The sequence below is a fragment of the Rhinolophus sinicus genome, chromosome 12 (assembly GCF_057876585.1).
Source record: "Rhinolophus sinicus isolate RSI-liver-muscle chromosome 12, RSI-T2T, whole genome shotgun sequence".
Taxonomy (NCBI): domain Eukaryota; kingdom Metazoa; phylum Chordata; class Mammalia; order Chiroptera; family Rhinolophidae; genus Rhinolophus; species Rhinolophus sinicus.
Window position 1 is genome coordinate 43,469,991 of NC_142512.1, and position 24,645 is coordinate 43,494,635.

Below are 24,645 nucleotides of genomic sequence, written 5' to 3' on the forward strand. Positions count from 1 at the left end.
ATTTAGGGTAGCCTGGTTTAAAAATTAAGTTAAAAAATATATTACGTTGTAACAAATGAACCATAATAACGAAGGATGTCAATAATTGGGGAAAATGGGTGTGGGGTACACTCTCTGTACTATCTTTATAATTTCTCTGTAAATCTAAAACTGTTCTCACATAAAAAGCTCTTTTTTTTTTTAAGTCCAGGAAAAAAGTGGTTTTTACCATTCTTATATTTTGAAGGGGAAACTAAATTCAATTTATAAAGTTATAAAAATAACCAGTTTACCACGTTATTTTGTGTCTCAGAGTTGCCTAAAGTATGTTTGCTGAAATTACTCATTGCTTGAACATAAAACATGACCGGAAGTTCAATGCTAAAATGATAAGGCATATATCCATTTGACCCTTGAACAACGCAGGGGCTAAGGTCACTGGCCCCTAGTATTAAAAAATACACATATAACGTTTGATTCCCCCAAAACTTCACTACTAATAGCTCACTGTTAACTAGAAGCCTTACCAATAACATAAACAGTCGATTAACACCTATTTTATGTTCTATGTATTACCTATTCTACTCTTATGCTAAAGTAAGTCAGAGAAAAGAAAATGTTATTAAGAAAACCATTAGGAAGAGAAAATACATTTGCAGCGTTTACTGAAAACACCCACCTACATACAGGTGGACCTGCGCAGTTCAGTGTGGTGTTCAAGGGTCAACTGTACATGCAAATGTTCAGTTGCGAGCTTTTTGTCACTGGTTTGAAAGGAAAACATTTGAAGGTAGTTTGTTTACCCAAAGAATACATTTGCCAAGACGGCAAGGGATACCTAAAAGATTTTCATAGTTCTTTTCAAATTTGTTGCTGTAACTAAGGACTTAGAACGAGTTATTTTTATAGGGGGAGTGAGGCGTGTCACTTTACTGCCAACATTAAAGTGACCGAGACTATTTTGAATAATGACAAGAAACCAGATGTAAGGTACTAGAAAAAGAGTTATCTAAGTGGATGCTAAAAGTTGGAATAGGACTAGATACAGCCAGAAAGAGCTGCCAAGTGGGTAACAGTTGGTTAACTGATAAAAATAAGGCACCTAATGAATGGAAAGGTGTTAATGGGTCTACTTGTCATACCTTCTAGATGAGACCTTCAGAAGAGGCTTCTCCTTCCTTCCCCACCGCTCCAAGAAACTTAACAAGGATAATGCACATGATGAGGACGGCAGGCTGGGGACAGATTGGGGGAGGGGTGTTTGGGGGGGCACGTGTGCTTGAGGTCCCCTCACGTCCCATGCTCCTGTGCTCTGACAGCCAAGGCTGGTTAGTAATACAGGACCCCACAGACAGTCTGCATCGTGCTTCCTAACCATTTGTCCGAAGCCTACGTGAGGCAGTTTGCAGGTGTTTGCGAGCTCCAGGGCCAGAAGCTGTGTGCTCGCTGGAAGTTTGTTTAGTATTCGCCCTTCTTTGGCGGGATGGGCGAGCCCAGGGCTGGGTGTCCAGAGACTGCGTTTCAGCAAAGGGTGCAGGGTGTCCCATCTTGCAGTGTACTTGAACACCACTTGTCTGTTTTCATCTTGGGGTTCTGCTTTGTGCACAGAACCAGCCCCCTGTCCTGAAACTGACCCCAAGGCCGCCACCCACCCCAGGTGGAGTGGCTCTTACAGAGTCCACCAGAGAGATTCCTTGGCTTCGGATTCTGAAAGGACAGCTTTCCTCAACTGTGGCTGCCATTTCTGGTGTCACTCAAGGTGTATTGGTCAGTACTTGGAGATCCTTCTATGAGAGATGCTGGGTGAAGTCCAGGCACCAGTCGTCCAGTGAGAAGTAGGCACTGTGTCTGCCCCAAGTTAATTCCTTTTCAGAGGAAGGAGTTGGATCTCTGAGTGTTTTTCAGGTATCTGCTTGCCTTTAACCAATGGCAGTGATTTCCGATGAATCTCTCCAGTAAGGAAAGACAAAGCCCCAGGTTTACGTGGCTTAGCTTTCTGGTATCTGCTGCCATTTGTCAATACAAGAGCCTCTGCCTCAATTGGAACCACAGCTGATTCAAAGGCGATGCCTCTTCGTGCCCAAGAACAGCTACTCATCAGCCTGTGTCTGCCTGATGGCCCTGGTCTGGGGGCACAGTCGTATTGAGGTGGGGGTGGGATTGGTCCCCTTTGTGGTTTTATCATGAGGCCACATTCTATCCATCAGAGTCCATGCTGAGTGATTTTTGTCTCCAAAAGACAATAGTCAAAAGGGAGGGTGGGAAGAGGCAGCCATTCTGAGGGGCTCATTGTGTATGTTCCAGAATCTCCCCTGCAGACTCCCGCCGATGACGGATCTGAGGAACCAGGCTCTGACACCTCTGATGCTAAGAGCACTCCAACGGCCGAAGGTGGGGCCTCCTTCCTCTCACTGCTTCATTCACACAACCCCTTCCATGCGCCAGCCTGGGCGTAGCTGTGCTGTGAGCCCATGTGTGCCACCCTTCCTGGCTGCATTCGCTGCTGCCTCTCCCTCTGGCTGAGAGATATGCTCAGCTCAATGCTTTGCAGGACAGGGCTCCGGAATGTGGCGGGGGCCACGCCCTGCTCCGATGCCTCGCTCGCTAGTGCCAAGGAAGGTGCCTTCGTCATGTGTGTGCTGTGAGGCAGGCAGACTTGGAGAGGGTGAGAGCGGTGGCCCCAGCACAGCCACAAAGCCCCTGCTCCGTGCTGATTGGCTGGCTTTCCCCAACTCTTCCAGAAGCCCTCATCCACCTCGTTCTTTCATTGGCCATCAGGTCGCAGAGCAGCCGTGGGGCTGAGGAAAGGGGTAGGTCAGTGTGGATGTCCAAGCTCACACACTTTTGGTCTTGGTTTACTGTCCTTCATTTCTTGGGCGCTGGGCTTGGCCTGGGCCCCTGGAAGTTGGCCACAGTGTTAGTTCCAGCCCATCTTCCAACCTGTTCCCGCGAGACATTTGGTGTCTAGGTTATTGTAAAGCTCCTCATGTATCTCCTGAAGTGCGCCTTGCTCCTGGTTTTAACCACCTTCTCTCGCTTCCCGTCTAGTCATATGTCAGGCCTGCATTTGATTGGAAATCCCAGCCAACTGTGGCGTATACGTGAAGAGGTTTGTTTGTCTTACGTAATAAGGTGTCTGGACTTGGGCAGCAGGTTCCCAGTATCATAAATGCTCTTCTGTCTTTATCTTCTGTTGTCCTCAATGGATGGATTTTTGCCTTGTGGTTACAAGATGGCTGCTGCACTTCCAGGCAGGAAGAAAAGTAGCAAAGTGGCCAAACGGGCCTGAAATCAAGTGTTCCTTTTTCATTAGGAAAGCAAAAGTTTTCCTGCAAGCCCCACCTGGTCAACTTCCACTTATGTCTCTCGTTTGTCAGAATTGGGTTTCATGGCCACCCCTGGCTGTAAAGGAGGCTGGGGCACTGAGCATTTTGCTTTCCAGCCTCTTTAGTAGGAGAAATCAAGGGAGAAGGGAATTGAAAATGGCTTTTGAGTCAGCAGTCCATGGTATCTGCCGCCCGCCCCCCATCGCTTCATCCTCCCCAGGGAGGCTCAAGGTTCTGTTCAGCACTTGTCTGGGCCCTGCCCATTACTTTGGCTGCTGTGTCACAGTATGAGGACCTGGCCCCAGCATCTCCCCAGGCGTCCACCTGGGGATGAATTCAGAAAGGGGCTATCAAGTTGCTTGTTATGGGGGTGCGTCTGTGGAGGGGATAGTGGGCATGGCCCTTCCCCCGCCCCTGAATTCTCAGCCTAGAGAAGCGAATACCAGGCCAAATGCTCTTTGCTCTCCTTCGAGCCAGTGACGCAAGATACGATCCTGCTGATCTCGTTAGGACAGTTTTGTAAGCTGCCTGCTTCCCTGAGACAGTCCTGAAACACAAATGCCAGATTCCATGCCCGCCTTCCAAATCATGGATTTCAGCGCTCCATCAGCATTATTCTGGAAGAATCTTCCAACCAAATACTCTGGACCCTGTACAGGTGTGGGCCCCAAGGGCTTCAGCTCCCACCTCAGAGGGAAGGGGGCCTTGCCTTGCCGGGCTCTGCCGGGCTGCTCTGCCTGCCCCCAAGGCCATAATTAAAATGGACTCCATTTGTCTAAACTGACTCAGGCTTTTGGAAAGCTTTCAATGCTGACAACTCCCTCTGCTTGCCCGGAGTGGCCTGGGAGGGAGCCAGGCCATTGCTCCGGGAGGAAGGCAGGTTCGGGAGTGCTCATCTTTCTGAGAGTCCGACATCGGCTCCTGGTAGTGGACCTTCACGTCCCGCCTCTGTTTGGAAGGTGGACCCATCTGGGCCTGTCACGCATCCGACACTGGACAGGACCAGCCCTGTTCATTGTTACCCAGGGGCTCTGTGCTTCTTAACCATTATGGGCTCAGGGGGACAGGATGTAAGAGCTGGAGGAAACCTTGGAGGTCAGCGGGAGATGATACTCCCATTGTGCAGATGAGGAAACTGAGGCCCAAGGCAGACAGAAGACTTACCCAGAGCCTCACAGCAAAGCTATAGCGCCTGGGCCTTACCCCACAGTTCCTGCGTTGCCTTAGTCCCAGCTCCATTCTCCTCTCTTCCATCTCCTTAAGGATCAAACACCTGTGAACAGTCATCTGGTTTTCAACATTTCTTCTTTAAAAACTTGGGATTGTCCCCAGCAGTTTCTTTCGCTGCAGTGTTTACGTGGGGGCTGTCCCCAGCTTTCCTGGCAGATGGCCTGGGCATCTCATGGTTGGTGCCACTCAAGCCGAATATTAATGTGCTTCCTGGGGATGTCAGGAAGGGCAGCTCTGGGCCTGCTTTGTGGTGTGGCTTCTTTGCATGCGGCTGAGTCCCCTTCTGCCTCCCCCACCCTGCACTGCTCCTGCACAAGAAGCAAAGTGAGGGGCTTGGCATAGCTCATCTTGGCCCCCCCCAAAGGTGATTTTTGGTGGTTTCTAGATGTGACAGCGCCCTTAGTGGATGAGGGAGCCCCTGGAAAGCTGGTGGCCGCTCAGCCCCACATGGAGATCCCAGAAGGAACCACAGGTGAGGGTGATCCCAGGGCGGGTGTGAAAGGCCCCTGCTGGGTTCCCAGCTGACCTGCTGGAGGAAAGGGTGTGTGTGGCGGGGTTACTCCCGTCTCTAAGTGAGGCAGGAATGTGGGCAGACAGCCCGTCTTCTGGGAATCTTGGGTTGTTCTAAGCTTGCTGCCTTGATGCCCTGTGGCTTCCGTGGCTGCCTGCCAGCCTCCATGAGGATAGAAGCCATTCTGGATTTCTTCTGCTTCTCCTCTCCTTATCTCAGTCAGCACATCAGCTGCACAGGGTTCCCTGAGGCAGGCTGGTGGCAGATCCTGCCTTCTTCACTTCTGAGCTCAGTCCACTCCCTGCTCGGACTGTCCAGCCACAGGGTCACCTCCTAGGGGGTGGTGAGCACTGAGTGTGCAGCGGGGTCCAAATGACGGGCCCATACCTTTGGAAGACAGCCTTACTTGGACGACCCCTGAGCAATTCAGCGATATGTATGTACAGCCCTAGAACTGTCTCTTCAAACGTATCTGCATAGAACAGGCATGACAGGGCTGTCCCGTCAATACGGATGATGGGGAATAGCCCAGACATCTAGGCACCGACCAGAAATAGCCCTGGACTCGGGGCCACCAGGGTCACCCAGAGCTGCTTAGGCCCTGGGGAAATGGCTAGCACAGCTCTTGTCATTTCCTTCACGTCCCTTGGCCAGGCTTAGGTAAAGAACTCCAGTCGCTGGCTTGTTGACTGGAGGGCACTCAGCAAGAAATGCAGGAGAGCTCCGGACAGGAGTTCACCGACAATGGAGAGGGGAGGCGTGTGCCCAGGCAGGAGTGGCTTTCCTTCCTAAAGCTGGGGATCGCACAGCCACGTGGGAAGCCCGCAGCCTTTCTCGGGGGTCCATGTGCCGAGAACACTCATGCAGGGGCCACATGGCACCATCCAACCCCTTCAAAGCGGTTTCGGCTTTGCAAGTTTGGGCTTCCGAAATGGGGGGGAAGGGATGTTCTTGAAGCAGGCGGTCCATCCTTGACAGTGAAGGTCGTTTGAAGGGCAAAGAATGACTCATGGATGAGATCATGGTCCCTTGGTTTTTGTCTCCTGCTGTCCCTTTACAATTTATCCAGTGGGGGGGGGGGCGCTCTTCTCCTGCCCCATATGAAAACTCTAGCCAACTTTTGATTACTCCTGGGTAATCAAAAGGACTTTTGTCTCCTTAGTCACAAAACACAGTCTGCAAATGCTAATTAGAATGTCTACTCCATAGAAAGGTCAAAGCTCTGCAGGGTTGCTTGTGGGGCTGGGAAGGAGGGGTGTGGCAGGAATGTTGTATTGGGTTGGCCCTGCTCTGAGCTGGCTCCATACTCTCTGCACTGTTCAAAGTTGACCCCTTTCCTATGGGAAACTTTTTTGAAATCTTCCAGATGCCCGCCTTCCCAGTTAATCCCCCCGAAGGTCCTTCAGGCAGACATTTCCTCTCTCCTCAGCCCCTTGCGGTCTAAAGGTGTGCCTGCAGCCTCACTCTGCGGAGGTCGGCTTGCTCCTGCTGGGGGCTGCCGGACGTAGTCTAAAGCATCCCACACTGGCTGCCTGGTGCCCATATCAGGTCTGTGGGAAACACACGGACATCGTTTGCCCAAACAAATCTGGGGAAGCAGCCCAACTACAGGACCACCGCCATGCTTCTTTGCTCCCCCACCAAACCAGATTCAACCTGGCTCCTTCCCTAGTTTTCCCAGGTGGGGTTCTGACAGCAGTCCCCCATGTCGCTCCCCAAAGACACATGCCAAGTGTCTCCAAGTGCTACCTTGAAACCCTTTCCCTGGGGCTGAGATTGCAGATGGCTACATGGCCAACCCCCAAGCTGTTCTCTCCAAAGAGATCCTCCTCAAAAATACTCTCCCTCCCGTCCTCTCCACCCTTTACCTCCTCCGTGAGGTGGGAGGTTCTAGAGTTGGGGGACGTTGTGTAAGCTGTTGACTTTGACAATATGTACCTTCGTTTAGCACTTCTCTTTGCCTTGTCCCGTTTGCTGCATCTCGGTGTTCCAGGGAAAGTTCTCATTTGAGGTCCATTTGGGGGTGCAGCATGGCTACCCCACTGCAGGAATCCCTGCCATAATGGGATGGGAGCCTCTGGGGGCTTCAGGGATATAGAGGCCGTATTGTGATGTGATGGTCCAGCCACTGTCACACATACTCCCTGCCTCCCTTTGGCTTCTGTGAGCGCCTCCCTTGCAGGTATCAGGGGTTGTCAGACTTACCTGCCGCCTCTAATTTCTGACTTGCACCAGGGCCAGATATCACAGCTCTGCATTGGCATGTGAAAGCTGCCAGCTCCGCGGTGCCACTGCGGTGACATCATCGTGGCATGCCTCCTCATGTTCTCTGTCTCCAGGACTCTGCCATTTAGCTGGACTTGCTGTCACTCTGAGCTTTCCTTCCGTAACCTCGTCAGAAACTCAGATGGAACCTATACTCAGAGTGCCTCCTGGACAGCTGGCTGTTGTCAGATAACATGGAGTGTCACCATGAGACCTCCTGGGATGCACAATGTCAGCTTGCGGGGCCCCAGAGGGTGGTCATGCCTCTGAGCTGGCAGATGGGAGTTTCCCGAGCCCACCTCCGGACCCCCTCTCACCCTCACCACAGCTGCCCCGGAACAGCCAATGGGCTAGGTGTTTGTAAGGCCATCAGGTAGCGGTCCCCCTTTTCCCTCTGTGTTCTCCGTCCATGGTGGCCTGTGCTGGCTAGCGATGGTAACTTGGTGTTTCTTTTAGGTGCAGAGACTGAGTTGTCGCAGGTCTGGGGGAAAAGACTGGTGGCCCAGCCAACAACTTGTAGCGTTTGTCACGGGTGGTGGCCTCTCTGTCACTCTCCACCAGGGCACGTTGGTTCTTCCAGGGCCAGGAGCCCAGTGCCTGTGCATTCATGGCCAGCTGGCCTTATAAACTCCTTCTGGACAGTTGTATCCACTGTCCTGTAACAATATCCTGACTTTTCGTGATGCTGAAACTGGCATTGTATTACAGTTTATTGATTTCCGTGCTGTTGCTATGTGGTCAGGATTTTTCTCAGTCTCCTTTCTTTGGGGTGAGCTGTGACTCCCTAAGCAGGAGCCCAAGACACCCCAACAGCTGCTCACTAGCACTGGTGGCCTCCCTCTAACCCAGCAGCACCTATTTGGGCATGCAGCTACGGGCTTTGCCCAGTGGTTGGAGAAAAGAGACTGGACGGCTGTGGGGCGCCCACCCTATGCCGCGTGCTTTGCTAAACACGTTCACACAAACCCTCGCCTGAATCCTTATCACACTCCTACAAGATGAACCAGTATTGTCACCTCAGGGTGCTAGATGAGGGAAAGGAGGCTCAGAGAGGTTAAGTAAATAATAGCACCAGGCTGCGAAGCCCAGCCTGACTCCACAGCCCACACCTAGTCCTTCCCTTACGTCTGCCCCCCCAGAACCCTGGCTGGACTTAAGTGCAGCCACCACTCACCACTCAGACACAGGCCCCATGGCGGTGACTGAGAAGCACATTGCTCCTCTGACCTCACCCGTCCCGTGTGTCTTTGTTGAGCGGGCTGCTCAGGACCCTGGGCCCACTGCAGGGTAGGTCCTTCCTACTGGATCGTGGTCACCTGTAAGGTGTGCGGGTGTGTGGGGTGTGTGTAATGAGCTGTCTACATCAACATCCCAGCAGTAACATTTGCAGAGAGCCAGGTGGTACTCGTACGATGTGCCTTTTCTTTGAATGTTTTCAGAAAAATACCAGAAGATGCAGAGAACTTTGTTTCTCACACACAATAACTGTCTTTGCTTTTATGTCCTTCATTTGCTGTCAACCAGCTGAAGAAGCGGGCATTGGAGACACCCCCAACCTGGAAGACCAAGCTGCTGGACATGTGACTCAAGGTCAGTGGCTAGAATTGCCTTCCAAGGCTCGGGGGTTGAGGGGAAGGAGGTGGCAACACACAGATGGACTGGACCTTGAAAAGAGCATTCCCGGGCCCCAGAGATTTTTAGGATATCAAAGATGGGCCTTTCAGATATAGAAAAAGTGCCACCTTTTTTTTTCTCCTAACACTATTTCTGAGTCATTCCTAAGGTGTGTAGTGTTCTGAGGGTAGCTGGGCAGTCGAGAATGAATGTCCAACAGAAACGCAAATACAGCTGTTCCTGCAGCCTGCCCTCTGGCCTGTCCTGGGAGCAAGGCCGCCACCGTATGGCCACCAAGCTAGTTCTTTTCGACTTTCTTCTGTGCAACCGTCAAACCTTATAATGATTTTCTTCTCAGGGACCAAACCTGCTGTGTTCAAGAAAAGTAACTTTGTATAATCACTTAGCATAATTGCTTTAAGAACTTAATTTTTTAAATCCTAGAGATTTCTTATTTTAGGAAATGGAGACCTCGGAGACAGTGTGGGCTGGGTTTCTTTTCAGTCATTTACTGCATAAATGGACTTCAGAGCCTGCTGCGTGATGTGGAACTTCTAGATTGCAAGGAGCTGGGTAGACACTGTTCTAGTCTCCAGAAAGTGATACGGGGTTTGTGCAATGTTTAGCACCGCCCGTGGGGCCGTCTGGTCTTAGGAAGACTGTGCCTGAAGAAGCATCTCATTAACAGTATTTTAAGGCCTAAGTACACATTCCTGCCCCTAAAGGGGTCACTGCCCCCTAGTGAATTAGTGTTTCTCATTTCACATAGCACGGAAAGGTGTGTTTTCATTCTAAAGCGTACAAAGAGTGTCAAAAAATATTAGAGGGAATAATCAATATAAGGGGGGAACCTCGGTCTGTGTGTTAAATACTAGAATCTTGGCTCCTGTTTCTTGTAGGTCATGATTTTTTTCTTTTTTGAAAATTCAGCTCAGATTTTAACTTTTTATCTTTTTATTTTTATTGGGGAATATGGGGGAACAGTGTGTTTCTCCAGAGCCCAATAGCTCCAAGTCGTTGTCTTTAAATCGAGTTGTGGAGGGTGCAGCTCACAGGCCCATGTGGGAATCGAACCGGCAACCCTATTGTTCAGAGCTCGCGCTCTAACCAATTGAGCCATCCAGCCGCCCTGGGTCATGACTTTTCAGCTTAGGTAAAATTAGAGGCTTTTATAACCTGTGAAATGATCATTTATTTCATTAAGAGATGTGAATTTGAGTTTTTTCTATACATTTTTATTGCAGGCTGTGTCTCTATGCCCCTGAAACATATTCCATGCAATGAAAATGTCAGCTCAGCATCTTTTCTGGAAACTTTACTATTGTGCTGGCTGAATTTTTCAGTTTTTCCGATTAATCACATGGGTACAAGAGATGAACACCAGGTAACATCTGCAAAGGGAAATCGGCCACAAATCTCAATATACGGAGGTTTCTACCTCTGCTCCCAAGGCCAGTATTTAATGCCCTGACTGGGGCTGCTGGTCCAAATTGCCAAGCCTGGTGCCCTCCAGCGAAACCCCTTGAAATTCTGACACACTGGTGATCCACAAACACACTTTATTTGCCAAAAGCCTGCCATCTGTTTTGTACTAAAACACTCAGATTAGAAAGAGCCATGTAAACAAAAGTTGTTAGATCTCTCCCTTGCTCTCTCCTGCTGCAGAAGGAAAACCCCCGGTAGCTTGTGTTCGTGAAGTACTAAGATTGAGAAAAATGTTTCAGTATGGGGCTAGAGGACACTGAGAGAGATGTGGGAAGGCCTTACCCTGTCCTGCTCACCTCGAGGGTGGGCCTTTCTTTTCTAAGTGTCACGAGGACCAGGCCTCCTGAGGCGGCCTGCGGGACAATGTGTCTGGACTCCTGAAGCAATCAGACTGCTTACCCAGATATTATTTACCTCGGAACCCCCACCCCTGGTAATTGCTGTGGTTAATATTGACTGAGCACAGTATGACTGAGCACAGTATCCTGGGATCTGAATAGAATATTCTCGCAGCCTGGTTCCTTCCTCTAGCAGTGTAGTTACATTATGTTAGGTTCCTTATTGGTCAACACACACACACACACACACACACACACACACACACACACACACAGTACAATCACGTATTGATGGATTTTCGAGGTATGTTTACTATTCATGTTTGAGGCCCTTGTCTCTTTTTTTAATGAGAGTCTTTTTAAGTCTTGCCTACATCAGAGAACAGTGATCTCCCGATCAAGAGCAATCTCTAGAAAGCTCTGGGAGGAAAGCTTTATCTGCAAGGTGATGGAGACCTGGCCTGTCGGGGGTGTAATGACTGGCAGCCACGGCTGCCTCTGGTCTGTTGAGCTGATTGGTGGAAAGGAAGTCATGGCGTTGAGGCACCTGCTCAGGTGTCCCCTACCGACCTTGTTTCCTGCATCGCTGTCACCGGGGCAGTTCTTCCCGGAGACTGACCAGGCACCCCAGTAAGATGCCAGTAGAGCCCGAAGAAAGCAGAAATCAGCATTTCTTCCTGCTATCAGTTCACCCTGCAGGATTCATTTCTGAATCACCTGCTGTGTGCAGGCACTGTGGGCGGTGCTAGGAACACAGAAGGAATGAGATAGTGAGCTAAGGCCCCAGTTACGGGGGAGAAGTGAAGGTGTGCTGTGGCCGGGCTTCCTGGCAGCAAGCCAACAGGCAGCTGCACAGCTTCCGACTGGGCTGGGGAGAGAGGACAGTCACGTTAGCCCTGTGCACCCACAGCCGCACACGTGTGTACATATGTGTTCGTTCCCCTCCCTCCCCGCCCCTCACCCCCAATCTCTTTCTCTCCCAAGCTCCTAAATCCTTTGGGGTACTAGGTGTTGTTTAGAGGGGAGCTGGAGAGTTGTGCGGGTTATTCTGGGAGTAGGTAGGATTGTCGAAGGGTTGAGAGTTAAAAATATATATAATGTTTATTAAGAGCAAAAAGCATAACTCTCCTGTCCTTAATACACAGTCAGATACTTTAAAGATTCACATGAATGTAGCGTGAATGAACCAGAAAAAGAAAAAGTGTGCGCTCTGTCAACTAGGTTGTTGTGTGACCAGGTGACACAGTGGTCCCCGCAAGCTGGCAGCTGCCACGTGGAGCCCATTGCTGCCACGGTAGTCGCCTCACCTCCTGCAAGAGGCCTGTCCACGGCCCATGACCCGGATAAATCCGAATCGTATTTCTGTTCATAGGAATCTTATAGCAGGTCTCGTAGTAAAGACTGGAGCCCTGAGGATGATACATTTTGCATTTTCCATTATCAGTCAGAGCATGGGCTTGAAGCAGGGTTGGTTTGTGGGCCCCTGCTGGTTTTCTTTGGCAAAACGGGGGAACAGAGCGAGAGGGAGAGGAAAGGGGAGCCTCACTGCACCCAAGCCAGGTCCCAGCCAGAAGCCAGAATCTTTAGGACACGCAGGTCCCTGGAGAGTTGGAGAAGCTTCTGTGGAGCAAACACAACACAGCCCCGCAGCGCGGCCAGCAGTCCTGGATATGGGAATCAGACCGCACGACATGGGGCCTTGGCGGTCACCAGGTCCAAGACGAGAAAACTGAGGCACACAGAGGGGACGTGCTCACCCAGGGTCACCCGGCGAGTTGGTGGCAGGTAGACCAGAGAGCTCTTGTTCTGAGCAAACAGAAGCAGCGGGGCTGAGCCCAGAGCGGGCCCTCTTTTTTCTCTGTTAGGCAGGCTTGCGATGCCGTTTAAATGTCCTTTTCTTATTTGAAGAGTTGTTCCCTCTCTTAAACAATCAGTGTGCCCTTGCTTACCTTTTGCCACTGCTGCTTGTTCAAACCCAGAGGAGGTGAAAGCTCCCAGCCAGCAGAGGGAAGTGTCGGAGAGGCCCCTGGCACGTGGGCTTAGGTCTCAGGTCCAGCCTGCACACGGCAGAGAAGCTTCTGGGGTCTCCGTACAGCCTCTGGGGGAGAAGCAGCTAGAAGCTCCCATCCTGGTGACGTCTTGCCGTTCCCAGAATCATCCCATCTACCAACCGCCTCCTCCAACAGGAGGCCCTCAGGAGCCCCACGAGGAGTGGGCACCAAAACAAGGGGCCTGGGTCCAGGAAGGTCTGGCTTTTCCACAGCCCGCTGCCCCTGGACATCTGCAGACAGAGCCTGGGAGTGTCAAGGAGCGCTTCCTCGGAGAGCCGGGGCACCGTGGCGGTGCGGCCACGGACCCGAGGACCCTGGGTCTGACCCGCCAGCACATGTCCGACATGCCTGGGGCTCCCATCCTGCCTGAAGGGTCCAGAGAAGCCACGTGCCAGCCTTCTGGGACAGAACCTAAGGACACACAGGGAAGTCACCTTAGCCTGGGGCTGCTGGAGCACCAGCTTTTAGGAGACCTGCGCCTGGAGGGGCCACCTCTGAAGGGGGACCAGGGCAAAGAGAGACTGGGGGGTGACGAGGTCGATGAAGACCGTGACATCGATGAGTCTTCACCCCAGGACTCCCCTCCCTCCCAGGTCTCCCTAAGTCTGCAGAGCTCCCCAACCCAAGATGGGCCATCCCCCCAGACAGTTTCCAGAGAGGCCACTGGCACCCCCGCTTTCCCAGCTGAGGGTGCCATCCCCCTCCCTGTCGATTTCCTCTCCAAAGTCTCCACAGAGCCCCAGGCCTCAGAGCCCGATGGGCCCAGCGCAGGGCCCACAGCGGAAGAGCACGACGGGCCCCCCGAGTTCACGTTCCACGTGGAAATCAAAGCCAATGTGCAGAAGGAACAGGGACGTTCAGAGGTGGATTTGGAAGGGGCTGCACTTCTGGGGGCCCCTGGAGAGGAACAAGAGCCCCGGGGCCCCTCTGGGGGAGAGGACACAAAAAAGACTGACCTTCCAGAACCATCTGAAAAGCAGCCTGCAGCTGGTCTGCCAGGAAAGCCCGTCAGCCGGGTCCCTCAACTGAAAGGTCTGTGTCTAGAGCTCCTTTGCTCCTTCCTGGTGACTCCATGTGCCACCCAGGCTGCGGGCACTGCCACTGAGCTTCTGGCTCCCCCTTGACTCCTGCCGCTTCCAAGGTTCCTAGGGACGGCCACTAACCTGACCAGCTGGGCCCTGCCGCTCACCCCCACCCCACGGCCTCCTGCCCGTCAGGCTCTGGTCGCACGTGCTCCTGTCACGCTTGCCGCCATTCTGCATGCCACCAACACCCCACCCACTGCTTTCCACCCCATTCATCTCTCTGGACACTTGGTTTATCCACGAAGGTCCATCAGCCCATGGGAGATTGGTAGGCCGCCCTCTGGGGGAGGTAACAGCTGCTTCCTCTTGTGAGAGCTTATTATGTACCTTAAATTCATAGTCTAGAACCTCCCCAACCTTCCCAAGTGGGCATAATTAGCCCCACTTTGCTGATGAGTAAACTGAGGCTCAGAGAGGTAATTTGCAGTAGGTCACCGAGTTGTAAGTGTCTGAGCCAGTTTCCAAATCCAGGTAGGTCTGTTCTGAAAGGACGCTCTTCTCTGTACACCACAGGCCTCCCTGAAGGTTCTGAAGTGTGTGCTCCTAGCCCAGATATACAGAGGGCAGAAGCCTGTATTCTGCTGCTCTTGTCAGTGGACAACACATCACATGCAGTAGGTGACGACATACATAAGCATTTGGAGGTGGCCAAGAGCCCACGCTGAGCCTTTGGCCCAAAAACCCCCACCCCACCCACCCTGCCTGAAAGTAGCAGAGACAATAAACAGAAACAAAAGCTTCCTGTCCCAAGCAGCTCCCCCGCCCCTGCAGAGCCTGTGCTGGAATTGTAGGGTCTCAGCCCCGGTCCCCTCTTAAACCCTGGGAGGCATGACCACAGCAGCCCTTTGGAGGCTGGAGAGGAGGGAGGGAGGGGAGGTTCCCAAGTGTCGGGGTCTCTGTGTCCTGCCAGGGAGAGGACAGTTTGTATCCCAGAGGAGGCCTCGTGAGCATGAGTCAGGCCCATTCACCCAGTTAGGACCCTGAGCATTTTAGAATAATTATTTTCAGGGCTCGGAAATTGATGCTACTTAAGCTGTCAGTTGCAAACATCTGTTAAATTTTGATTGGATCCTAGTTGTCAAGAAAACTTTGAAATGTTATAGATAAAGGAATCTGCATTTAAATTTTAAGACAGAAAAAAAAAAAAATCCTATATCCTAGTTAAAAGTATCCTAAGTTCCAAAGTAGTAGACCAGTAACTGGTTTGACAGGTTACAATACTGCTTCCTGAAACGGTGTTTTATTGAATCCTTGTCCACTGTATGTTGATAGGTGTGTCCAAGGGAAAAAAGAGTTCCATGGTCCAGTAAGTTTGGAAAAAACAGGCTAAACAGTGTTAAAAAGCATTTGTCGCTGCAGGACTTGTCAGGGACTGGAATATTCTGAGAAGGCTCCATAGTATGAGCGTCCCAGAGTTATTTGATCCCACCTGCTAACATTTCCAGGAAGGGGGCCTGTTCAGTAGTGCCCCAGTTTGGGAAATGCTGATCTAGCAGTTGGTTTCTGTGACATGAGTGATGACGGTTGATTTGGGCAAAGGATGTGAATCCCGTCCACTTGGGGCTGTCGTTAAAATGCAGGTTCCTGGCCCCGCCTTAGGCTTACAGAGTCTCAGGATGGGTCAGGAATCTGCATTTTAACAACCTCTCCTGGTGCTTCTAAGCTACACACTGAAGTTTACAAACCTCTGGGCAGGTCATCAATGCTGGTCAGTCTAGAAGTGGGGACTCCAGGAACCAGTGAGAAGCTCCCGGGGCCCCGTGGTCCTGGGGGCCGGGGGAACACACTGTTGAAACCAAAGACAAATCTATGCTCAATCTTCAACAATGAATGTTAAGAGAAGGAAAGGGTGAGTTAGAGGTGATGCTGGTAGACAAGTACAGTGGTTTCACCAAGAGGTGTGGCTTTCTAAACACAAAAGCCGTCAAAGGTTTGGTCTTCAAATCCAGAAGTTATCTGTAGGATGTTTGATGGTAACTAGTTTGGAGCTAATTTGGGGAAATGGCAAGGATTAGCCACTTGGGAGGGCCTGTGGGTGTGAGAAGACCTTCCAGGGCTGGTTCGGGTGGAATGGGCTTGTCAGACAGCAGCTGGAGCTGGTGCCTGAAGCCCCCATTAGTGAAGGGCAGGTTCTGGGATGACAGCTCCCTCCCTCGGAGCCTTGGGTGACAGCATGAGCGAGGGGTCCTGCAGGGGGCCAGAGCCTGGCTGAGTTGCCCTATCTGTGGCGCTGGGGCTTTTAAATGCCCCTCTTTGGAGAGGGGTTTGCCTACCCTGGGGGAAGCCGACCCTGGCAGAGACAGGGAGGGAGCCTGTGAGAGGTGTGCCTGCACTGGCTGCCTTTCCTAACCACTGCCCCTGTGCCAACATGTGCCCAGAACAGTTTCCTCTGCGTCCCCTCTGCATGCCCCCACCCTCAGCGAGCCTGCTGCCCCCTCCTCAGGGTGCTGCGAGCAGTGACCCCAGTGTGCTGTGTTAATACTAACCATGAGAGACCTAACAGACTCAAAGGAAAAGAAAATCAATGGGTTCCCACCAAGCCCAACGGAACAAAATACGTTGCACTGATCCTGAGAAATCAGCCTAACTACAAGGGGCTCTTTCCGTGAGCTGTCCACGTGGGTGTAACGTACATTCTCATTTTCTGTTTTATCAGCTCGCATGGTCAATAAAGGCAAAGATGGGACTGGAAACGACAAGAAAACCAAGGTAAGCTACCGAAACCGTGAAACCGCCGCTGTCAAGCCAATCGAGAAGCCATGCTTTATATCTGAATTAATTTTTATATATAACGTGGGGAGCATTTGTCACTGAAGTCCAACTGTCATTCAAAGTGCCTTGTGTTTTTATGCAAACTTCTGACTTGCAGCATTTACCCATTTTGGTATTTATGTCAGGGAAGGGCAGTCGGCAGGTTAATGAAGTAATGCTCCTAATTGCAATCTCATTAGCATAATTTAAGTGAGACGTTCACGGTAAATGGAGGCATGTTTGAATTTTCTGCCATAAAGTTTGAATTTTTCATGTCTTAACACCTTACACAAGTCTAGGCTCAGCAAATACGTGTATACACACACACATACTTAAGGTATATAGTAAATACCATTTAGTTAGGAGGCTGAAGCAAAGACGTGATCTCCAACCTAAGGCGGAAGGTTCTGGAAGAGCCCTAGAAGAGAGGACCTGTGAGGCAGGCCGTGAAGGAAACAGAAAGGAGGGTTGGTGAGGCGGGAGTGGAAAAAGCCATATCTGAGGAGTAGGAACAGCTCAAGTGAAGACCCAGTAGCACGCAGAGACAAAGTGCGTTCTGAGAACTCTAAGCAGGTCGGCTGGTTGCTGAGGGCTCTGAGAGAGGACTCACTTAGCCGGGAGACCTGACACACGCACCTGAAATGCTAAGTGGACATGTGTGGTGATGGCGCGGTACACGCCCGCCATCTTGGGATCTTGCCAGGAGGCCGTTTGACGTGTGCTTTAGTCAGTCTTCGGAAACCACCCCAAGGAACAGTAACTGAAACAGCTGCTCTCCAATCAAACTGCCCCCAAAACCATGCCCATCCTTCTCAGTGCTTCCTATCAGCTGTAGTTTACCCCCCTCAATGATTCTACCTCTTGGAAAACGCTCCTGTCACTGCACTGCAGTGTTTTTCCAGGAAAATTCCACTGTGGCCCTAGATGAAGACCTATTTGTCTTAAAGGTACTTAAAATGTCCAATATAAATTCTGCCTAAAAGATCTGGGTCTCACTAAGTCCTGGAGTCCTGAGGGCATCCCCAGGTGCAGAATGCAGCTGTCGGTGTTTGGTGGCGTGTTGAAAGCTGCTCCCCAAAGTTGCTGCCCAGTAGGAAGTCAGGGTTCGCCGTCACAAGACCCCAGTGAGCTGAGGGTGCTGCAGGGACTTGGGGCGGCTGTGCCTTAGGTGCTTGGAACGGTAGCAACAGCTGCTTGTCAATCATGATGCACATTTAGGGGACTCCCGGCCTCAAGCATGCATGCATGCATTCATTCATTCATTCATTCATTCATTCATTCATTCTCACACATGGGTCCATCGTCCCCGCCCTGGAGTTGCTCACAGCCTCACAGTGAAGGGTCAGATCTGTCAGGAACCTTGGCCAAGGAGGGAGCTCTGCCCTGTGCGCCTGGGGAAGGAGGGGTTGCCAGTACCAGCCTCCAGCCTTTCTTCCTGGTCACCAACCCCAGGGCCTCAGCCTCATATTCTTGCTCCATGCCTGGGGCCCTCCTTCTCACCAAGGCTAAATACTTCTAGACCTGGCCTCTTGGTTTTATTCCTGAAGGTGTGGTCCCTCCCACTCCCAGCCCACCCTCTTCCACCAGGGCCACACATCCTGGTCAAAGCCCCAAAGGCAGTGAGGACAAACTGCAGGTGGCCGCCACCATCCCTCAGGTGCTGCTGCCTCTGTGAGGTCACCTAGCTCGCACACACCTCTCCCGTTGGCTGCCTGTCCCACCCAGGCTGTTTCCTTCATTGGAACATGTTCCAGAGTAAACATGGGCCAGATGAAGACCCACCAGTTCATGTTTAGTTTTACTTGAGACTAATCAGAAAGTGCGCGTGCGCATGTGAGCTCAGGGGTGCCAGGCAGAACCTTTAAGGCTTAGAACAGGCACTGGGCTGATCTTAGTGAGCGTGATTCTGTCACGTGGTGGGACAGGGCCGAGGGCTGTGGGCCAGCCGAGCTCCTCACCTGAACTCAGTGAAAGTGGGGCACGTCTCACCCATGACACACCTCGGAGATGTTTTATTGAGAAACGTCCTAGAATCATACACTTTGGCGATCTCCATCAACTTTTTGGGGCATGAAACCCCTGTCAATCAGTGGTCTCCACATTGGGGAGCACATGAAAATCCAAAGGGCCAGAGAAAGAACATTCTAGAACTTCTGTCCATTTTTGTCTTCTAAGAGTTATGTCACCTATAAGTTTTCTAATGAACATTGTGTATTGGCTGCATTGTATATGTGTTAACTGATAAATATCTAGGGGTGACTGTGGGTGCCTGGTCACTTCTGTTCTTCCTGATGAGAGGAATGATAAGGGTACATGATCCAAACAGTTTGGAGATCACTGCTGTGAGCCATTACCTGCCTTACTTGTTTTTAGTTACTGTCCTTTTTCAGTTTGTTCCCTCCTTCATGTGCTGACTTTTATTTTGATTTTATTTATGTTTATGTTTAAGACATCCACACCTTCCTCTGCTAAAACCCTGAACAATAGGCCTTGCCTTAGCCCCAAACGCCCCACTCCTGGTAGCTCAGACCCTTTGATCAAACCCTCCAGCCCTGCCGTGTGCCCAGAGCCAGCTTCCTCTCCTAAACACGTCTCTTCTGTCACACCCCGAACTGGCAGTTCTGGAGCAAAGATGAAAGTCAAGGTAAGGAAACCACCTTTGAAAAGAATCAGGTTGCTCTCATGTGGTTTTCAAATGTATGTGTGTGTGTGGGTTTTTTTAAGCCCCAAAGCCCTTTCTGCAGATAAGCTCTTACCTGGAAGCACCATGCAGGACACTTAAAATTCTGGTTGAGACGGAGAGGGGCTCAGCGCCATCCTTCTAAGCGCCCCGAGCCCCTCCCAGCCTCAGTCCCTGAGGTGCCAGATTGGGACCCCATGTGAAAGTCGCTGCTCCAGTTGGGTTCCTTTGTCTGTTTCCGACTTTGGTAACGGGAGTGCTTCCAGGTCGCCCCCACTTGGGCTGCACAACACTGCTGTGCAACAACGTTTGTCCCACTAGTTCACTCCTCCCGAACCATCCTGAGGTCCTTGGTTAGCGTCAGGTTGGTTTTTTGTTTGTTTGTTTGTTTTGACTTTGTGTTATGTATCAAGGTCATTGACTGGGTAATCAAACCCAGTAACTGCCCCGTCCGCTGGCTGTGCTCGTACACTTGCTCTCACCTTTTGGCTGGTTTGCTAATTGGTGCAGCCAAGGGCTCTCCCTTAGCACCTCCAAGGAGTTACTGAAACCTGACGGTTGCTTGGGAGAGAACAAAGGGATACGGTCTAGCTCGGTTAGCACTCTCCGTCAGGTTCAACAAACAGTGTTGTCAAGGGGCTCTGGTGAAACCAACCACCGTCAGTCAAATAAATCCCTAAGGAGAGTCAGAAAATGGGTGTCCACGTGGGAACGGGCTACTGATGTCCTGCCTGGTGACCGACTCGATCCTGTGTGGGTAATGAACAAGCTCTGTCGCCTTTTTATAAAATGCACCAGCACAACTCATGCTGACAACTCATGTAAACAACTCCTGTAGGAGGCAACGGTCATCAGCACGGCTGGCATTCGGGTGGGGCTGTGGCCTTGTGTGCCCAGCAAACCCTTGCAATTGTAGAAGACATTCGTTGCATCTAGTAGGCAAAGGGCCACCCCAATGTTAGCCTCGTTTTGAGTCAAAGTGGTTCAGTAGGGCTGCCGTGGGCTCCAGGTGACAGCGACCTTTCCTAATGGTAAAAACCACTCTACCCTGCTTCGGTTTCCAGGGGGCGGATGCTAAAACTGGAACGAAGATTGCCACACCCCGGGGAGCGGCCCCTCCAGGCCAGAAAGGCCCGGCCAATGCCACCAGGATTCCAGCAAAAACCACCCCGTCCCCCAAGACCCCACCAGGCACGGGTAAGAAGCATGTTCTCTGGAATCCAGTCCTCGTCTCTGAAGGCCCCTGACAATGAATAACCTCTGGTGGTAGCTAATTGATGCCTGCAGTTTACTAAACATTAGAATGTTCATTTTCTTTTTAATCTTTCCAACAATTTTCTGAGGTAGATGCTGAATCCCCACTTTTTATTGACGAAGAGAGTTTGCACGACTGAGTCTAACCAGCGTATTTTCAGCATGAGGGAAATGCAGCCACATGCTAACCGGTGGGAGGAAAGGGGCTTCTCTGAGCTTCTCTGACCCCAAGTCCACCTCCTGGGAGGTGTTTTTCAGACACGTGGGTGGCGCTTGCTCTCTGGAGACAGCGCAGCAGCCTGGATAGGTTACTGTGTGACCTCACACAGGCGGCCTCTGTGCAGCTAGGCCTGCTGGGGTATTAGAGACACTCTGACAGCCTGAGGGTCTTAGCCGGGCTGTTGCAGGCTGTGCCCATTCTCCTGGGCTCCTACAAGTAAAACCCATTCGGTTCTGAGTACCAGGCAAGGCTTCAGAAGAGCGATTTTGCCTCCCGTGGTGCTGTTAGGAGTAGTCGCCCTCTTTGGGGATTGGGAACAGCCAGGCTGAGCTCCCCTTCCCGCTGCCACATGTCCCAGGCAACTAGGTTTAGATTCTGCACAACTAAGGGGGCATCTGGCCTGTGTTGGATCCCGGGTGGTGCTCGAGCCTGTGACTCTCGTACGGGCTGTGTGTGAGCCTAGGCTGGTGCAGCAGTATCTCAGCTGCCCCTGGGCGCGAGGTGGCAGCTGCATGTTTTTGCCGTGGTGTTTAGCCCAGTTTGCCATACGGTGGTGCCTGCAAGGACAGCCGCTCATTAAGGCCTGTTGGTTTGTTTTTCATGTGGTATTTTTCTCATGTATATAATACATAGGATGTGGTGTAATTAAAGAACTCTGATTGGGTTTTATATACGATTTGGATCCTGCTTTTTCTCACTTAACACTATGCCAGCTGACTCCCACAACTGGAGCCGTAACTGGAAACAAGAACGTGCTTTTCTCTTGGGATCTGCTCTTGGGTGGCAGCCTGCAGGTGGACACATCCCCCTCAGGGTCCTCTTGACCTTGTTTCCTGACAGATGGGGTCCCCTGCCCCCCCGAACCCTTTCCCTGCTTCACCGGCCTCTGCTGCATGGCCTGGCTGGGCATGTCTGGCTGCCTACAGCACGGAGAAGAGCTCATTAAGCCCCATTTAAACTTGATGATAACGAGGCTTTCTGTGGATTCTTCTTTTTAAGCTACCAAGCAAGTGCAGAGAATTCCAACCCCTGCAGGGGCAAAGTCTGAGAGAGGTAACTGTGAGCCTGCTTCTCCTGGGGGCACCCCCTTTGCATGTGGCCTAGGTGTTAGAGATGCCTCTGAAACTCGGGTTTCCTGCGTGGAGCCTGAACCGGAACAGGCAGAATTCCTACTCCTCTTGTGTGTGGTTTGTGCGGCCGTGTGTGTGGCGGATCCGCCTAACCCTGTGTGTCCTCACTGGCGTGTGACCGTGGGGCTGGGAGCGTGTGCCTCCAGCCACTTGTAGGTTCTGTAGGTGTGGGCTGTCCCTCCCCAGGGTTTAGGAGTGAAAGCCCCGCGGGCGTCCATTAACCGTGAAACCTGCGAGCGCCAGCACTGCCCTGGACGCTTTACCTGTTACTACACCCTGTCTTCAAAACGCAGCGCTGTGGGCTGTGACCACACGCCCCGTTTTTCAGGTGAGAGCACAGGCTCAGGGGTCGCTCTGCAATTAAGTGACAGAAAGGATTTGAAGCCACCCCCACATCTACACCTTGTGACTGGAGGCGGGGCCTGAGCCTGGAGGCAGAGGGCCCCGCCCGCCTTGTCTCCTTGTGTGGAAAAGGAGAAAAGGCCTCCTGGGTCCTGTTGCCGCAGAGCTTGGCGGCTTCCAGCAGGGATATCCATCCAGCAGACGTGGAAATCCAAACTCTAAGAACAGCCATGCTTCTCTCCTTGACAAGTCACCCTCAGCGCTGAGGGGAGCTCAGCCTTGTCCCCTGGGCACAGCAGTGTCCAGCCCATGACTAACTCGGGCCTGCTCGGACTCCCCAGGGAGCTTGGGAAGAACCAGGCCCCATCCAGGAGAGTCTGTCATCTCAGGTCTGGATGGGGCCCAGGAATCTGCGTGTACCTGTCCCGCTCCCCCATCATGGCTTGATGCAGGGTCCCTGGGCCACACTTGGAGAAACACTGGTGCACGAGGCAGATGGAATAGTAAACTGCAGAAGTGTAACAGGGCACGGGAAGTGCAGGGACAGAAGCGTGTCAGGGGCACAGGACAGTCTGTTGGGACAGGAACCATCCCCCAGCCTTCCTGTAGGGCTTGGCACTCACATCGTGTCTGGAAAGGTGCCCTGTTGGGGGGAAGGGCATTCTTGGGGAGGGAACGGAAGGGCACAGCGGCATGAGCATGGCTTGTTTGGAGAGCTAGGGACAGGTGGACACAGAGCAGGCATACCGTTCTGGAGCCCAGGTACAGAGGAGTCGGGGAGGGTGGGCAAGGGTCTGGTGGGAAAGGGGCCTTGAACTTGCTGAACAGCTGAAAATTCACTCTGTAGGTAAAGGGTCTAATGGATCCAAATGAGGGCAGTCCCTGGGTCCTGTCCTTGCGTGGCCCTCAATCAGGGAAAAGGCCACCTGGAGTTGCATTAGAGTTTTACAAAGCGCGTATACACATCCCAGCCTGGCCTCCTCCCACATTGCAGGCATTATAATCATTTTCATTTTCGAGTTGAGGACCCTGAGCTCAGAGCAGGGACATGACTGGTCTGAGCCTACACAGCTAGTTGGAGCCCATCTCTTGACCATGGGCCATGGGCAGAGTTGGTCCCTTCTCCGGGAAGGGTTTCTGGGTGGTCCTTGGTAACCATGCTGTTGCTTCCCTGGAAATGGCATGTCTCTGTCCCCAAGTGACAAAGCCAGGAAGAGGGGACATTTCTCTTGTGTGGGCTCAAGGGCAGCTTCCTGCTGCTTTGGCCAAGCTTCCGATCTGTCCCCACCTGTCAAATCCAGCCCTAGGTCTGAGAATGGGCCCTCAGGACTGGCAGCCCCGTTGTGAGGTCCGTTGCTAGCTGCCACCCACCCTGCTTCCTGGCCTCACTCCCTCCTTCCTTTCCAGGTGAATCTGGAAAGTCTGGGGATCGCAGTGGCTACAGCAGCCCCGGCTCGCCGGGCACTCCTGGCAGCCGTTCCCGCACCCCGTCCCTGCCGACCCCACCCACCCGGGAGCCCAAGAAGGTGGCCGTGGTCCGCACTCCACCCAAATCGCCATCTTCAGCCAAGAGCCGCCTGCAGACTGCCCCCGTGCCCATGCCAGACCTGAAGAACGTCAGGTCCAAGATTGGCTCCACTGAAAATCTGAAGCACCAGCCAGGAGGCGGGAAGGTAAGGGCGTGGGGAGGCTGCTGGTCCCAGAAAACCAGGAGAAGCTGTGTGGGTCTCCCACACCTAGGGCAGAGGTATGCCAATGACTCGGCTCCCACCCCACGTGCGCCCAGTCCCCTCTTGACCTCTTCAAGAAAAGACAGTTGGTTGTGGGTCTTTATTGGGTCATCATGAAGCCATGAGTGCCCTGTGCAGGGGAGAGAAAGTACCAGTTCTTTCCTTCCCCATTTCAGCCCCTGCTGGTCAGACAGTGTCAGAGATTATAGGGTTCTTGCTCTGTGACCTGGGGGTTCTCCAAGTGGGGGTGTCCACAGAGGTCCCCCAGCTTGCCTCATGTTTAGGACATGACACAGCAATTGTAGGTGGATGTCTCTGGCATTCATTGGACATTTGTTTAGGTTAGGTTTCTCTCTAACCTTCAGTTCTGGGGAAATTAGGGGTTCCATTTTAAACAACTGATTCTCCCGGGGCAAGTGGGAGCTCATGAAATGTTTGGGTCTCCTAAAGGTGGAGAGACGTGAGCTTCTGAGAGCTTGAGGTGGCGGGAGAGGGGACTGGCCTGGGCCCCTTCTTCCTCCCCTTGTCCCTGCCCCCCACTGTGTGAGTTTCCTGGGGCTGGCATACAGAACCCCAGCGTATACAACAGAAATTGATTTCCTCCCTGTTCTGGAGGCCAGAAGTCCAAGGTCAAGGTGTCGAGGGCTGGTTTCT

At 52.1% G+C, this 24,645-nt stretch overlaps 1 protein-coding gene across 21 annotated transcripts in view; it reads left to right on the forward strand.

The window, feature by feature from the left end:
* MAPT (microtubule associated protein tau) overlaps nt 1-24,645 on the forward strand; it is a 92,009-nt gene that overhangs the window by 50,429 nt on the left and 16,935 nt on the right. For 5 of the 21 annotated variants that reach the window (XM_074320370.2, XM_074320375.2, XM_074320371.2 and 2 more), the window contains exons 3-10: nt 2,284-2,370; nt 4,921-5,007; nt 8,836-8,901; nt 12,728-13,831; nt 16,541-16,593; nt 19,085-19,279; nt 20,380-20,512; nt 23,669-23,934. In XM_074320370.2, coding sequence (XP_074176471.2) covers nt 2,284-2,370; nt 4,921-5,007; nt 8,836-8,901; nt 12,728-13,831; nt 16,541-16,593; nt 19,085-19,279; nt 20,380-20,512; nt 23,669-23,934 — 1,991 coding nt within the window. Of the gene's footprint in view, nt 1-2,283; nt 2,371-4,920; nt 5,008-8,835; nt 8,902-12,727; nt 13,832-16,540; nt 16,594-19,084; nt 19,280-20,379; nt 20,513-21,788; nt 21,843-23,668; nt 23,935-24,645 lie in introns of all 21 variants that reach the window. The other 16 variants (XM_019732961.3, XM_019732965.3, XM_074320384.2 and 13 more) reach the window with 10 other exon arrangements.